This window comes from Coenobita brevimanus, chromosome 26 (genome assembly GCF_032717465.1).
Source record: "Coenobita brevimanus isolate Jiangsu-jjx chromosome 26, ASM3271746v2, whole genome shotgun sequence".
In the NCBI taxonomy this organism is placed as follows: Eukaryota; Metazoa; Arthropoda; class Malacostraca; order Decapoda; family Coenobitidae; genus Coenobita; species Coenobita brevimanus.
The window spans coordinates 18,864,109-18,881,945 of NC_136979.1; the positions used below are offsets into that span (position 1 = coordinate 18,864,109).

The window sequence follows — 17,837 nt, forward strand, 5'->3', positions numbered from 1 at the left end:
GCCATGATGATTAATGAACATACAAACACATAGCATCTTAAAATTCGTGCTTTTATATAATCTGACGTTTGACTCCATGAAACCCTTTAAAGGGACTAAATAAAAAAAGAAAATGAAATAAGCGTTTGGGACTATTGGCCTAAGGAACAACTGTACCAAGTTTGAAACGAAATGTTGAGCAAATAAAGGAATGACGCTAAACTGAACAAGGGTTTGGAAGAAAGAAGAAAAAAACGGAGGAAGTACAGATCTCCACACTTTGGTGTGAAGAGCTAATTATATACCAGTTTATGATTATTTCAGGACTGTAATGTCTCACCTGTACTGTTAGCCTTGACCACTGGATTAATTGACTTTGAGATATTTTATCACAGTTCCCACAAAACAGTGCTACGAATATTGACTGTTTCGTCTATCTGTCTTCCTACTGACTGACGCCTTAATCCCGGAAGGGGTTGCTACAAACAAATCGCCTCCACCTCACCCTTCTCTCTTTTCATTTCGCCCCACTCTTTTTCATATACTTCTTCACTTGATCCTCCGTCATACCATTTCCTTCTCCCCCTTCACTTCAGTCATTATGCCTCTCTACTCATTTTCTCATTTCATATGCCTCTCCACTCATTCTCTCATTTCGTATGCCTCTCTACTTTCTCATTTTCATATACCTCTCTACTCATTCTCTCATTCTCCGTCTCTCCTCATGACCAAATGTTCTCCGGACAAATCTATCAGTTTCTATCAAATTCACATAAACACCAACGTCTCTCCATGCTCCACAGCGGATCTTGTCAAAGTTTTCTATTCTTTTATTTTTCATTTCTTCTCAGTAATTAACATTTTTATCTGCTATCATCAGGAGAAAGATCTGTCGGTTTCCTTCAAACAGAACATGTTCTAGGTCAACAACACGTCAGTACTGTTGCTAATTAGCACTTATATAAAGTAACAGTTTATGATGAATCGCTTAGTTGCTAAGCATCATTTTCAAGACCAGGAATCATGAGGCGAGTACAAGGTTATTGCTTCTGAGAACGTATCGCCAAGGTTATAATTTCATTAAAGTCAGCCACTGATGCACACCTTTGAGAATACCATGTTAATTTCTTGATTGCAAGTGGTTACTTGGAGCTGTATGTATTAATCTTGTTTTGACCAGAATACATGGGGCATCTAAGGGTTAAGTAATATCATCAGCTAACACCACATACAATGAGGTAAATTTATAAAGAAGTCATAGAAGAGTAAAGAGATAAATAAATACAAACTTTACATCTAAAGCCAAATGATACCACAGGTAGCCTACCATCGCAGTTACAACTGTCGTTGTACTCATAATAAACCAGCATCATCATCACACCTGATATGTCTACTGCATCATCATAGTCATCACAACTACCACCACTACTATCCCTATCATTATTATCTATCAGAATACCTATTTTCATCATTATCACCATCACTAGATACAGGTATATAATTGTCACTATATCACAATCACCACTGCACCATCATTATTAACACCATCGCAGCCATCACAGCTACCACCACTTTCAGCTCTATAATTATCGCTTGCCTTTAGGTAGGTGAGGCGATACAGTTTTTGTCCGTGTGTGTCTGTGTGTATCAGTGTTTGTATCTCATGTCAAAACATCTCGGAAGACTGGGGACGAATTTTCATCAAATTTTCAGGAAACAGGAACTATGTGGACGTGCAGAAGCCTATTACTTTTGGTGAGGATTTGATCAAAGACGATCGAATGCCTCTACATATATACTGTATATCTTTTTAGATGGATTGGTTTTTTGAGAAACGCGGTGACTGAATTCCATGGAGTTTTGCTAATCTTTATCGCGATTCAGGTTTTCTGTGTGTGTGTGTGTGTGTGTGTGTGTGTGTGTGTGTTGCCAAAATATCTTGTCTTCAAATTTGGTTTGTAGGTAGCTTGTACCATAGCCAACAACAAATTTTGGCGGGCGATTAGCATTCAGTCCCCGAATGTTTATGTTTAATTGTTTAAGTTGCTACCAGACTGCCAACATAACATTATTCTTAAACTCACGACCACAACCACGTCACTGCCACCAGTACTGCACCTGTCACAACTGCTACACGACCACCACCACCATACCTACCACAACTACTTCATTACCATTAGCGTTACACGAACAACAACTACCCCATTACCACTACAACTACCACAACTACCCCATTACATCTACCACAACTACCATAATACCACCAGCACTACAACTACTTACCACAACCACCACAGGTGTGTGGTACGTAGGAGTACTACTGGGCCTTGAAAGCAGGCTGTGAAGCCTATGCCCAGAGTCGGTCACATTAAAAAAAAAAAAAAATACCATCACCACTACATCTACCTACCATAACTACCACAATACCACCAGCACTACACCCACGTACTACAACTACCCCATTACCATTACCATACCACCTACCACAACTACCCCATAACCACAACCACTCACTGCCATACTCACCTTTTACCCCTGTTCTGTCCCCCTGGCGGCGAGCAACGTGGTACAGGCGGATATAGAAGCCTTCCACTCCACCCGCCTCACCCATCACCTGCAAATGAGGGTCACACCAAAGGACAAGCACCTGTATAGCCAAAATGCACTTACAGTGACAGGGTTATATAAATACACCAAATGATGACGGAGTGGACAGAGCCGGATACATAGCTCTTACCTCGATGTTAAATGACTTGAATGAAACATGTATTATTTTTAAGCAAAATTCTGCATACCTGAATTAATGGACTGATTTTTCAAGCAGATGAGAAGATAATTTGCTTTCTGATACATCGGAGTCGTTACTACTGTACGTTAATCAAGTATTTCCCAGAAAAATAGACTCCGTCAGTTCACTTCATAAGTACTTCCACGTGACAGTGTTTTATGTCCCATTTTGAAATGCAGCACATACCTGTGCCCAACTTTGTCTTCCCTCATCTAATCTACCCAGTCCTTTCTCACCTACCCTATTCTACATTACCCTGCTTCACATGCCATGTTCTACCCTTCATCAACTGCTCTTCCCTGCCCTGACCTGCTCCACCCTGTTCTGTTCTGCTCTACCCTGCCTTACACTGACTCGCCTGTTCTGCCCTGTCCTGCTCTGTCATGCCTCACCTGCCACAGTAGCCTGGCCTCAGCACGTGCTGTGGGTGTTGCCTGCTTCAGCAACACGTTGACTGCCAACAGCGACTCTCTCATTGCCGTCTCCTCTTTGGTGTGGCTGTGTGTATGGCCAGCCGTGGCTACGGGTGTGATGCGTGAGGGCGGAGACACCCCATGGGCATTGTGGGCGCGCACAGAGACGCCGTAAGTGTGACTGGGATCCAGAGGTGATAAAGTGGCAGTGGTATTAGGGGTGTAGGTTGCCAGCTGCCAGCCGCCACCACTGCTGTAGTATTCCAAGCTGTAACTGGTGACGGGAGATGCACCCTGCCGTACAGGGGACGCCCATTCCACCACCGCTGCCGTGCCATTAACCACGTACACCTTCGGGGCAGCAGGGGGCCAGGGGGCAGCGTTAGGGGGTGGGTTTCGGATGAAGGAAGCACCCAAGGAGGCCACGGACAGCGTGGCAGCTGCCGAGGTGACGCCACGCGGCGACCACACAGAGCAGACATAGCGGCCGCCATCACCCATACTCAGCGCTGAAGTGGCCAGCACAGCAGATGGAGAGGAAGGAATGTCAGATACATCAGCTATTACCACACAGAACACAAAGCGGCTGCCAACATTCACACTCAGCAATGAAGTGGCCATCAGCACAGATGGAAGGGAAGGAAGGAAAGAATAATGAACTTGCACCAAGCCACAATATGGTTGTACGACACTAAGGCTAGCATTGAAGCGGTCTTGACGTGAAAGTGATGTACGAGAGAAAGGGTTAGTGTCGATGGGAAGTCCTTAAACTATTCATGTCATGAAACCATATGTTTAACCTGACAGGAGTATAAGGAAAATATATGCAGGAAGAAACATGGAAATATCAAGAAGAGAGGTAGGACTGAGGAGATGAGGGCAGTAAGAAGAGAAAGATAGGATACAAAAAGGCCCCTTTTAGTTGCCTTCTCCAACAAGCACGGATACTGGGGAAGTATTCTTTCCCCCACTTCTCCCCAGGGGAGGGTGGAGGAGAAAGAATGTGAGTTATGGCAGCTATTACCAATCAGAGCACAGGTAGCAGCCGCCAACACACACATCCAACACTGAAGTGGCCACCAGCACACATGCAAGGAAAGGAATTTGAGTAATGTCAGTTCTTACCACACAGAGTACACACAGCAGCCACCAACACCAACAGCCAGCACTCAAGTGGCCACAGGCACAGATGCAAGGGAAGGAATGTGTTATGCTAGACACTACAGTACAACAAAGAATAGGCATTGCTGACTTGGCCATCAGCACAAGCGGAGGAGGAAGAATGTGAATCAAATTAGATGCTTGGCTACCACACAGATCACACATAGCTGCTACAATCACCCACACCCAGCACCGAAGTGGACGCCATTTCAGGCAGAAGGGAAGGAATGGGAGTTATGGAAGACGTCATCTTCACTATTGTGTAATTTTTTATAACCTGACTAAGGTCACTCTAAGCTCTTTCACCTTAGTGGATGACCAAGAGATGTCATATTGGAGGGTCGTCTGATTAGTAACCAAGGAGACTCATTGCTGCTTTATAACTACGGATCATCGAAATTTAGTGAAACATTTTTGTATTCACGTAGTTCTGGCTAACAAAAAGCAGAATGACTTTAAATGACTATTTCCATTAGACATACTTTACATACTGATAAACAAATGTGAAAGAATGACGAGAGGCTGAACAGGATAAAAAATAAGGTAACTCTGACCAGCCAAATACAGGACAGGATAAAGTTAAACATTTGACAAGTACATCCTTCTAACCTTTGATAGTGAGCGTGCCATCTGCTCGAATGTGGTGTCGTGGTGAGTTTGTCAGTGGGTGTCCGTTGTGGGTCCAGCTGACTCTGACCGCAGGCTGATGCCCCACCCCCACTCCCGCTGCTGACTCAACCAAGCATCGGAGGGTGGCGGCAACACCTACAGGCAGCGTTTGGTTGGTGGGGGGCACAGCAATGATGGGCGGAGGGAGAGGCAGTGTGGGACGGACATGGACAGTGACGCGAGCCATCACCCCACCAGCACTATTGATGCCACCACACACGTAGTGGCCAGAGTCACTCCGTCCTGCCGTAGCTACCTCATACTGCGCCTTTGTCCCACCCACAGCCCCAGCCTTGGCAACCTCAGACTGTGCTTTCAACCCACCCATGGCTCCAGCCCTAGTAACTACATACTGAGTCTTCACTTCACCCTTTACCCCAGCCCCATCACCCTTACTGCTCGAATCTTGCACATTAAACGTTGAGTCTTCTTTACCTCTAAGGGAATGTAATGTAAAGTTCATGTTCTGGTCTTCATTCAGCATTTCATCACCAGTCCTAGAATAGTCATTTATACCTGTAAATTGTCCAACATGGCTCAAGTAAACTTGTTCTGTGGTTGTGATACCGGCTGGTAGGACCGCCTGAGACCCTTCCTTGGCCCAGTACACCAGAGGAGGTGGAAGTCCTTCCACAGTGCAGCGCAGGAACAGTCGCTGCCCCTCCTCCACCTCCACGTCACCAGGCATATCAACCATACGGGGTGGTGCTGTGTAAAGGGGAGATTGGGGACACTACAGTAATGGTTTAGTGCACACACACACACACACACACACACACACTAGGCATCTCAGCCACACAGAGAGGGGGAGGGGGGGAAGGCTGCTGTGCAGAGGAGGGCTAATGTTAGTACGGTACAGTTTAACACACTCACTAATGATAACACTATTCCAGCAGATGTGGTGGAAGAGACAGTATTTAGTTAAAAAAGATTTGTATTTATTAACTGTAGAACGATCATTTTGGGTACATAACCTCTAAAAATATTGACGTGACTGAACTGCCGATTTGGGGTAAAACCTGCTATATCAACATGAACCAACTCTCAACCATTATGGAGCAGCAATTACTGACGGTCTTTGGATGAAAATACTCTCGCTTATTATTCATACATTAGGTCACAGTAATTATAAAGCCGTAATGGTAAGAAATTAAATGCATGTCGATACATCATTCTTCATCTTTATCATCCAATCTTACGTTGTCCCATGAGGAGTGTAGCAGCCCGGGGCTAGGCAAGTTGGTCCTGACATTTAAGATGAGAGTGACCAGCCTCACTCATCCCTGAGTGGCATTACGTGAGCAATAAACCCCAACCACCCTTTGGATATCAACCTTCACCGGCTCAATCCGATTGGAGCGCCGTAATTACTCACTAAACCACCAGGCGCCAAAATTTGGTTATATGGTTACCACCCAACGTAGTAAATGGTTTCCTGGTGTACAGGAAACCATTTGGCTTGTAACTCAGTGAAGATTTACTCACAGGCAGAAGGAAAAGGAAAGAATGAAGGAAAGGTAGACAGAAGAGGGAGTGTAAAGTCACCCGTAGGCAGAAGGACGAGGAAGGAATGAAGGAAAGAAAGACAGAAGAGGATGGAAGGAAAGAAGGATGGAGGAGAGGAAAGGGCAGACACCCGAGACCAGCACTACATCGAGTAAGTGGACGTTGGGCGCCCCTATATCATTCTTAACTCTAGAATCACCTACCAAAGTTTGTAGGTAAAGTCCTATAGTAGGACTCGCGCACGTTTGCGGCTGTGGTGTGGCCCGCACCTGTGTACAATGGTGCCACGTTTCCCCAACTTGCGATGTGAAACGGAAGCTATTTATGTACAAGGCATCACAAATTCGATAAATTCAGATGAATAAAACTTACACGTGTATTTTGATGGATGAATCAACAGTAATCTTATTATGCATAAAATATTTATACAGTAACACAGAAACATGGCATACATATTGTACAGTGTTGCTAAAAGAAATTGTAGTCACTTTTAATGGTTTTTAGCGTAGTTTTAGGATGGGTAATAATATCACAGTTATGGATATAAGATAATGAGCCTGAAAAAAGAAGAAATATGCCAATATCCAAAGTAAAAGAAATAATTCATGTAATTCTTGTGAGTGGCAACACTTACACACCCGGCCTAAGGTAAAGTACGTACCTCCATAGACCCAACCATAGCTTGTACAGGTGTTGCTAGGGAAAAATGCTCACATTTACCAGCTTTTACCATAATTTTAAGGACGGGGAATAATCACATTTATAATCATAAGCTAATATGTAGGACAAAATAGTAGGTATATGCCAATACCGAAGTAAAAAAAAAAAAAAACATTATTCACTCGCGAGCGGCAACACTTCCACACCCAGTCGGTGAGAGAGAGAGAGAGAGAGAGAGAGGCAGGAGAGGGGCATGCATTGAATGCATTGTCGGCATCGCTAAATATAACAAAACCAAATTAACAAATGAAAGCACAATTATAAATAACTTATAAAAGAATCAAAAGTACTCAGGGTGGCTCACATTTCCCACCAGGAGAGAGAGAGAGAGAGAGAGATAACGGTATAGAAAACGTGGCAACACTGTACACAGGTGCGGGCCACACCACAGCCGCAAACGTGGGCGAGTCCTACTATAGATGCTCTCTCTCTCTCTCTCTATCTCTCTCTCTCCACACACACACACACACACACACACAATATATATATATATATATATATATATATATATATATATATACACACACGGTATCCCGGAAAACTATATGCACACTTAACAGTTTATAAACCTGCAGTTTTTTTCTTTTCCAAGTGAGAATCGCCCTTGAATATGGCCAGTCCCAGACTAACATTCGACCAACGTAAGTTTGTACTGAAGTGGTACTGGAAAACAGAAAATATGAAAGAAGATGAAGAAGCAGTGTTGAGTACCCTCCCAGAAAAACTTATAAACAGTGTGTGTGTTAATAGTAGCTATGGTGATTATTTGAAGGCTAAGTAAATAGATTTATGTTGATGAATAAATGTTATAATAATGGTTTAATCAGAGTTACAAATTCCATCTTCAGGTACACTATTATGTATGGTGTTCAAATTTAGGTCAGGAGCATTAGCTCACATTCGAGGAGAGCCTGGAAAAAAATTCGAGAAAGCTGATTTTTTTCAGGAAAGCTACTTGGAAGTATGCTAAGATGAAATCCACAAACATTCTAAACATTCCATAGAGCTAGCTGTGTGGGTCGAAAATCCTAGTCGCCAACGGCATGGGACGCTTTTGCAGGTTTGGAACCAGAGGTCACACATGGTCATGTGATACCTCTTTATAAGGGGTTTTGGGTATAAGAAAATCATTTTTATCATTTATTTCGATTTCTTTATTGACGTATTTTTAAGATATGATCAAGGTAATGTACTATTTTAAACAAAATGGTAAATTCAACATATTTAAAGTCAACAATTTGCACTAGATTTTGCCAGCAATAGTTATTGAAGTACGGAATAAAATATTTTAGTATCATAACTAGTTAAGGCCACAATTATAGTATGGGGACTCAGTATCTTCTCCATCTGGTGGGAATGAATTGGCACATGATTGGCTAATACTCGAGGAACACATAGGTGTAGAGTCCTGCTTTCCGATATTTGCATCTCTTGCCACACGTTTACACCCACAAGACACAATGAGAAGAACATGCTCTGTTGCCCCTGGTCTGGCAGTCAAAATGGGATTGAGTATTACACCTTGAAGCTCCCAACCCAAGTCAGTAGGATTTAAATCCTCAGCATTGCCCAACTACTACTGAACTGCGAAGTAGTGTTGATATGAGTGGTAATTTCCAGCTGAGAATGTAAGAGGTAGGCTCTGGAGTTGGAAGCTGGTGGATGTTTTGCTCATCCTCTGCATGTACTACACAAATCTCAGTTTATCAAGTGTTGTACATGTCAGACCGGCATTATATAACTTCAGTCAGAATATTTTCCCTACTCTGGCTACTTCCTCATGGCTCGCATCGCTCTTCTTAAACACATCCAACGTCCCCCAATCCTCACATTCCAAAACTGTCATGGCCTTCTTTTTGCCAATGCCATACAAGGCAGAGACCGTGTCACATCTGGTGATAGCGTGTGCTATCAATACGCATTGTCAGGTATGTGGATGCATTGCCTGCTGGATGCTGTGTATGCTATAAACAAAGTCTCTTGCCTACTGCATTAGATATTGTCTGTTGTGGCCCTATCAACCAACATGACAAGCAAATCTGTATTCTTTGCCACAAGTACAACAGGTCTTGCGATATTCCGAGTAAATGCCAGTCTTGTGCTACTTATAAAGTAGTCAGCATCAGCCTGACTTTGACAGCAAGCAACGGCTTCAGATGTAAGACGGTCCTTCAGCTTTGTAATGCTCCCTCAGTATCCTCTTACTTTCATCTTGAATGTATATATGGTGTCTTTTCCACTGTCACATGTCATTATCATGCTATCTCTGTAGTGCTCTTGTAACTTATCTTTCAAGCCTTTGGTAGTGTAGCATTCACCATCGTCAGAGTACTTTCTTATCAGTGACTCTAGTTCTGTGATGGAGAACTGATGTTCATTACTCTTATCTATGTGCTCACAGAGTTTCGGGAACGCATGTTGTTTTCTGGTGTTGGCTGACCCTGAAGGCCTCCCCTATGGTTTTCTCTGAAGCCCTCATCCACCATGAAAATGGATTTGACAGTCAAGGTCGTACTTGACCTCAGGTGTCATAAGATCACCAATATTTTGACTGCGTGTATAAACAGACTCTCCCCAACTAACAGCTCGCTCCATCGCCATGGCTTCAACAGATGATAATAGTTCAGGTGTTGCAGTTTCATGAGTCACCTCACATTGGTCCTTTGGTTGTTTGGCGATCTTACTATAGTCCACATATTTCCCACAGTACAGACAGTCTTGTTCTATATTAAATATAGTGGCCTGTGAACGGCAGGTGATTTTCTTATGCACTTGCCTATCCGATTGTTCAGACTCCGTTATTCGCCTTTTTATGTATGATGGCATGATGTAATGTTCTTTGCACCATTTATAAGCCGGAACTAACAACACTTTAGATAACAGCTTTTCTTCATGTCCAGCCCTCAGTTCAGCATTAGTATTCAATATCCTGGGTAGGCCTCGTTGTGTGACAGTACTCTGTCAGAGGTGATTGACTTATCACAAAAGTCACAAATATCACACTGTTCTTGTGCTGTCATCTCGTTCCATTCACACTGTCTTCTGTCCATGTACTTTTGCCTCTACACATCAATCTGTATCCAACCTGAAAAATAAAAACATCTGATGAAGTATACCCTAGTTTATAAATTCATAGCAAAATTATCAATACAGATTTCCGAATTTTTGTGTCTGGCGCACTTTCTGTGTATATCAGTAATAGAATTCTTAGAATATTAGCATAAATGGTTTTATCGTTTCTTAAAACCCTTAAAATGTGGTACCACACGACCAAGTGTCCATTTTAGTCACTGAACTATATACACAATCCATGCCGATGGTGGCCACCTTGAATTTATCGTCCCACACGGTTTGCTTATGAGGAATGTTTAGAACGTTTGTTGATTTTGACTTATGAGGCTTCTATGTAGCTTTCCTGAAAAAATCAGCTTTCTCGAATTTTTTTCAAGGTGCATCCTTAAAGCTTCTGGGCTAATTGTCTTCCCTCCGCAGCACTGCACTGCTCGCATCGTCGAAGCACAGAGCTGCAAACGTCACTTAAAGTTTCTCTTGTAATTTCGCGACACTTCTCTTCTGTTGTAATCTTTAATCATTCAAGTGTATTTGGTTTTGTGACATAAACTCTATTTTTATGGTACCCCCAAAAGATGCCAAGTCGTCTTAAATATGGCGAACGCAGAGGGTACTCAACACAGCCTCTTTGTCTTCTTTTGTATTTTCTGTTCTCCAGTACCACTTCAGTATAAATTTACGTTGGTCGAATGTTAGCCTGGGACTGGCCATATTCATCGGCGATTCTCACCTGGAAAAGACAAAAAACTGCTGAATTATAAAGCTGTTAGTCTGTATACATTTTTCCGGGACACCCTGTGTGTGTGTATATATATATATATATATATATATATATATATATATATATATATATTGCCAGACGCCTCAATCCCGTTTGGGGTGGCCACAAACAAATCGCCTCCAAGTCGCCCTGTCCCCCGCCATTTCACCGCCCTGCTCCCAACTCACACCCCCCTCTCTCATATACCTCTCCACCCCATCCCTCCATCTCATCCTCGGCCTCCCCCTCCCTCTTCCCCCTTCCACCTCACTCACATACACTTTCTTCGTCAGTCTTTCACCCTCCATCCTCTCCACATGGCCAAACCACCTCAGTGTGTTCCTCATAACGCTTCCTATCACATCCACATCAACACCACAACGTTCCTTTATATCCTCATTCGTCAGCCTATCTCTCCATGTGACTCCACAGGCTCCTCTTAAATAACTCATTTCCACTGCTCTCACTCTTGACTTGTGTCCTTTCAACAACGTCCAAGCTTCACTTCCGTACGTTAGAGTTGGTATCACAATACTGTCATGTAGTAACTTTTTCACTTCCATGCTCACTTCCCTGTTTCTTATCACTGCTTTCAAAGAACCAGCAACCTTTCTTCCCTGCTGTACCCTTTCAAGCACTTCACCCTCCAAACCTCCATCCTTACTCATCACACTACCGAAGTACTTAAACGTACTCACATTTTCTAATTCCTTACCATCCAACCTCGCTGTACATTCACTGACTTCACCTCTCTCAAAGACCATCACTTTACTCTTCCCTACATTCACCTTCAGATTCCGTTTCTTACACACTCTCCCAAACTCATCCACCAAGCCTTGCAGCTCCCCTTCGTCTTCACTCAGCAACACAGTATCATCTGCAAACAACAGTACAGGGAGTTTCCAAACACTATCCTCTCTCACCAGGGCCACTCCAACATCCACTACCCTACCTTGTACCTCTTTTATTACCCCATCCATGTACAGATTGAACAACCATGGAGACATGACACATCCCTGTTTCAAACCAACTTTCAAAGAGAAAAATTCACTTAGTTCACCATCCACACGCACTGCAGCCTTTGCACCATCGTATATATAACTCTCTACTAGAAAGCCTAAGCCAACTGGTAGAGATACATTGGCTGTATCATACCCACTTCGGTCGGGATAGGCCGGTCCTGCAGTGGACACGCAAACAGCTGATGAAATGAGATTATATATACTCTCTCTCTCTCTCTCTCTCTCTCTCTCTCTCTCTCTCTGTATATATATATATATATATATATATATATATATATATATATATATATATATATATATATATATATATATATATATATATATATATATATATGCAGAAACTTCACTTCACGATGAAGATATGTATGCAAAATAACCACAGGAGAAATGAAAGGGGCGACAGTGAGTACTTTCGTATATTACATCTTCAGAGACAGAATCGTAAAGGGTAGAGGTCTTATATGCATACCAGCAGCAGGGAGTGGCACACAGAACAAAGAATGACCTGAATTTTTATCTGCGACTTAACTTATGGTCACTTGCAGCAGGGAGTGACACACAACAAACGATGACCTGAATCTAAAAATGGGCGATGCACAGAACAATAGGTACCTTCCTTTTTTTCTTTCTTAGGGATGCACCTGACAAAAGGGGGAGGGGGAATAAATACTATGACTTAACTAAAGACCTAATGGGTTGTAATGGAGTACCAGGAGAAAATGATAGTGGGAAGTGACTGAAGGATATGTATCAGGAAAGGAAGTTGTGCATTTGTAACTCGAATTTCAAACATAAAGATGCACATAAATATACTTGGTATAGAGGGAATGGGGATCGTGTTGAAAGGAGCCTGACTGATTACGTGGTAGTATAGAGGTCGATGCTGGGAATGGTTGCTGATAAGAGGGCCGTGAGAGGACGATGTGGAGGTCAGTCAGATCATATGACTGTGGTGTGCAAGATCAAGCTGAGAGGAATGAGGTGGACAGGAGAGAGAGATTAGCCGTCAAGGAAAATCGAGAAGCTGAGAATTATTTAAAAAAAAAAAAAAAAAAAAAAAAAAGCAAATGAATACAGAACCAAAATAGGGGAGGAGTATTGCTTAGTTAGGAATGCTATAGCGATGTGTGGTGTGGCAAGAGTAACAACCAAGAAGAAAGGTACGGCATGGTGGAATGATGAGGTTAAGAAAGCAGTGAAGGAAAAGAGGAAGAAGTAGCTACAGTGGTTACAGGACAGAGGTTCAACTGAAATAAGAACTGAATATACTGAGAGCAAGAAGCATGTAAAGAGACTAGTGAAAGGAAAAAGGAGGTAAATGATGATCTTGGATTAAAAATGAACGAAACTTCTCTGAAAAAAGAAAGTGTTTCTGAAAAGAGGTGTGGAAATGTTGAAGTGACAGCGGAAAGAAATGTGAAGGAGTGAAGGATGAAGGTGGTCGATTATTAACCCATGGGGATGAAGTAAGGACCAAATAGAAAGAAATTTTGAAAGCCTGATGAATGGGATAGAGAGAGCAGAGCGGCTCTTTTGGGGGTGTGCGAAGAAGGAATGTAGAGCCGGGAAACTTGACCCTGGCAGGGGTGAAGAGAGCTGTGAAGCGACTGAAAAATGGGAAAACAGCTGGGGTTGATGAGGCGTATGCAGAGATGATTAAGAGTAGTGGAGAGAGCGGAATGAAGTGCTTGTTGGAGATATTTAAGAAAGCATGGATGAGTGACACTGCCAGCAGAGTGGAAGAAGACTGTGACTGTACCCCTGTACAAAAATAAATGTGAGCGAAGTGAGTGCAAGAATTATCGTGGCATAAGTTTATTGAGTGTGGTAGGGAAGGTGTATGGAAGAATTATTATGGAGAAAGTAAGACATATATCAGAAGTCCTAGTGAGTGATGAACAGGATGGCTTTAGGAGTGACAGAGGATGTGTGGATCAAATATTTGCAGTAAGACAGATAGTGGAGAAGGCTTGTGAGAAGGACCATAAGGTGTTTATGGCATTCATGGATCAGGAAAAAGCATACGACAAAGTGGACAGACAAGGATTATGGAAGATTTTGCGCATGTACGGTGTGGATGGTAAACTGCTAGGTGCCGTCAAGAGTTTTCATGACGGTAGTGAAGCATGTGTAAGGGTAAACGGGCATCTGAGTGAATGGTTCACGGTCGGTGTGGGCGTGAGACAAGGTTGTGTGATGTCCTCGTGGTTGTTCAATATATATATGGATGGGGTGATGATAGAAATAAAAACACGAGTAATGGAGAGGGGGATGGAGTTGGTAATAAATGGTGATGGATGGAATATCTCAAATTAGCTGAATGCTAATGATGCAGTACTACTTGCAAATACTGGACAAGAACTTAGCAGACTAGTGCAAAGTTTTGCTGATGTCTGTGAGCGTCGTGCCTTGAGAGTAAATGTAGAAAAGAGTGAAGTGTTGGTTATTGAGAGAGGTGACTCCCAGTGTGATGTTACAGTGAATGGAGAGAGACTGGAATTGGTGAGAGAGTTCAAACACCTGGGTACAGTGATACAAAAGAAAGGAAAATGTGCAAAAGAAGTGGCAAGCAGAGTGACACAAGGAAGGAAAGTAGACTGACACAAGGAATGAAAGTAGCTGGTGCAATCAAGGCCTTGATAAGAAACATAAGCCTGAGTGTTGCAACTGCACGAGACTTACATGGAGTGTTAGTGCTCACTTTACCATATAAATGTGAGACTATGGTGTGGCATGAAAATGAAAAGTCACGTGTGACAGCAGTGGAGATGGGACTGCCGAGGAATGTATGTGGAGTACAGAGAGTGGATACGATACGAAATACTTGTAATGTGATTCGTGAAAGATGTGGAATGAGGAAGGCGGTTCATACCAGAATCTAAGAGAGTGTACTGAGATGGTTTGGTTATGTGGAGAAAATGGATAAAAATAGAGGGGTGAAAAGGGTATAGCTGAGCGAATTTGAAGCAGGGAGGAGGCGAGGTAGGCCAAGGAGAAGGTGGAGAGATATGTGGATGAGTGTGTGGAAGGGAGGTTTGGAAGTCGGTGAGGCTAGGAGACTGACAAGAGCTCGAGCTGGCTGGATGAATATTTTGAGAAGCGCATAATCAGGGATTTGGCACCCATTTTTAACGTGACAGCGTCTGGATTAACTCTGTCGGATACGTTTTTGTGAAGCTACAGAACGTGGTGAATGTTTTTGGCATATCAGATAGAGTTAAGATTCCGGGGGCTTGAATGTGAGTGAATGGAAGCATGACCCATTGGACTGGGCCAATTTGGACTGTCTGGACGTTGCTACTCCTCACCCTGCCCTAGGGTGGGAAAGGAAGTCCGGATGATGATGATGATGATGATGATGATGATGATGATGATGAACTTAACCCTCTTAAAGCAATGTTTCATAATTTTTGCAGTTCGTAAATAAATAGATGATGACGGACTGAAAATAAGAATCTTAAGTTTATGATTCTACAGAGCATTCCTAAAGGTGTGGCTGTTAGCTCTTCAGCATCAGTTGTTCCACTTCAGCTGTGTCACTATCGGCATACTGGAAAGTATAATATTGTTCTCATCGTTTTCTCTGGTTTCTTTTTCAAGTCATTAATGAATACAAAAGAATCTAAATGTTTCACCTTCTTATTTTCGCAGACGTATAATTTCATGAAATCAAAAGCAATGAATTCCCCTCCAGAAAAAAAAAAATAAATAAATAAATGAAACGGAAAATTCAGCCTGAAAACGAAAAGAAAGAAATGTTTATTTAATGAATCCTTATTTCAGCATTCCATAAGTGATATATATTTTTATTAACTGAAAACTAAATTCTATTTTTTAGTTTTTATTACCTACCTAGATCTTATAAATTGTGGTAGGCGGGGGCTCTGTTAGAATATTTCGAAGTTAAGGGGCCATCTGATTGAATTTTTGGAAACGACTGACGTAAGTAATATGCAGTTACCTGTATGTGTGACTAATGTATTCTATGTACCTGTTAACAGCCCAGTGCATTAATCCCAGATGGGGGTTGGAGGGTCACACACAAATTGCCACAGTGTAATTCTGTTCCCTGCCATGAGAATGTCCTTTCTTCGACTCACACACCTCTCACTCCTGTACCTCTCCACCCCATTCCTCCATATCTTCCTAAGTCTCCTTCCCCTCTCCTTTTTCACCTCATTTACATACACTCTCTTAGTCAACCTCACATTATTTTGACAAATTCTTTCTTGAAGTTTACATTAAATACTCTCAAAATTATCGTAAAGTTGTGTTGATATTGTTACTTTATTAATTTCTCCTGTATTTCTAATTTCACTGTCCCAGAGAAGCCATAAACAGAATTTGCGAAGTAGGAAAGTGAGCACACACTTACGTGTTGCTTATGTGAGCATGTAACCATGACAGAATATGGAAACTTGGAAGGGAGAATGAGCCAGACACACCAAAACTGAAAAAATCCACTTTCCAAGTGGTGTCAGTCTCCAAATGCATATATATATATATATATATATATATATATATATATATCCACTACAGGACCGGCCTATCCCGACCGTAGTGGAGACGATACAACCTATGTATCTCTACTAAGTGGCTTAGGCTTTCTGTTAGAGATTGTATGTAGGGTGAGAAGTGCTTGTAAGTGTGGCTGTAGTGCTGGAGTGGCTTTGGATGTGTGTGTAGTCTGTGAACGAAGAGTAATGGGCCCGCCCAAGCCGACTGGGTGCAAGCATACTTTATAGTATGTGACACTGGTTCAATTACAGCATCCCTTATGTTCGCCAAAGCAGTACATGGCCGGAAGAACGTTCCCAAAGTTTATTACCCTGGAGGGGCGCGAACCCTCGTTATCGTGTACGAAAACGCACACTTTACCACTGAGGCTTTATATATATATATATATATATATATATATATATATATATATATATATATATATATATATATATATATATATATCGTGTACGAAAACGCACACTTTACCACTGTACCACAGAGTCTTTATATATATATATATATATATATATATATATATATATATATATATATATATATATATATATATATGTGTGTGTGTGTGTGTGTGTGTGTGTGTTTGTGACTCTGGGAAGAGGCTTCACAGCCAGTTCCCAATGCCTAGTGGTCCTCCTGAGCACCATATCCTCCATATGTCACCACTTCGGCGCTAACACCCAGTCCATATTGAATACATGCTAGGGTTGTCTCATAGAAGACTGGTGTATTAGCATTAGCAGGGATATTTTCACGACATGACGGCGGGTCTTCTGTTTGATCAGTAAAGTCTGCTTTATGAAATTCAAATTTTTAATGTATTTCTTGTCCCAGTCGGGATTCGAACCTGGGCCCATTAGGATTGCAGGCCACCTCTCCACCGATTCAGTCACAACTTTCCCCTCTATGTATATTCTCTACAGCGCTGTCCCTTCCACCCCGTGTTATACACATAAGTTTCCCGAAGTGGAAAGGTTAATGAGATGCAAGATCATCACAGGCGAAAACTGACATCGGTAATTACATTATATTAATGCTAAAGACAACTCAAGAGTAATGGAGAGGTGTTTCAATACTTTAGATGATCCCACTGAGCAATGAATCACGACGGATGATGGTTATTGTAAGATGACGTATAGTAAAATGTAGTCACTGGGGATGTCCATTATACAGCCACTTGGTGTAGTGGTGCTCTCCTTCTGGGAAGCTCTACGTTGAGTGGCAAGCCAAAT

General features: G+C 42.2%; 1 protein-coding gene across 1 annotated transcript in view; it reads right to left on the minus strand.

Annotated features, from left to right (window-relative positions):
- Nucleotides 1–4,945: 4,945 nt before the first annotated feature.
- LOC145393983 (roundabout homolog 2-like) overlaps nucleotides 4,946–17,837 on the minus strand; it is a 184,543-nt gene continuing 171,651 nt past the window's right edge. The window contains exons 7-8 of the mRNA XM_080267957.1: nucleotides 5,543–5,718; nucleotides 4,946–5,317 (exon numbers count right to left, since the gene is read on the minus strand). Coding sequence (XP_080124083.1) covers nucleotides 4,946–5,317; nucleotides 5,543–5,718 — 548 coding nt within the window. The remainder of the gene's footprint in view (nucleotides 5,318–5,542; nucleotides 5,719–17,837) is intronic.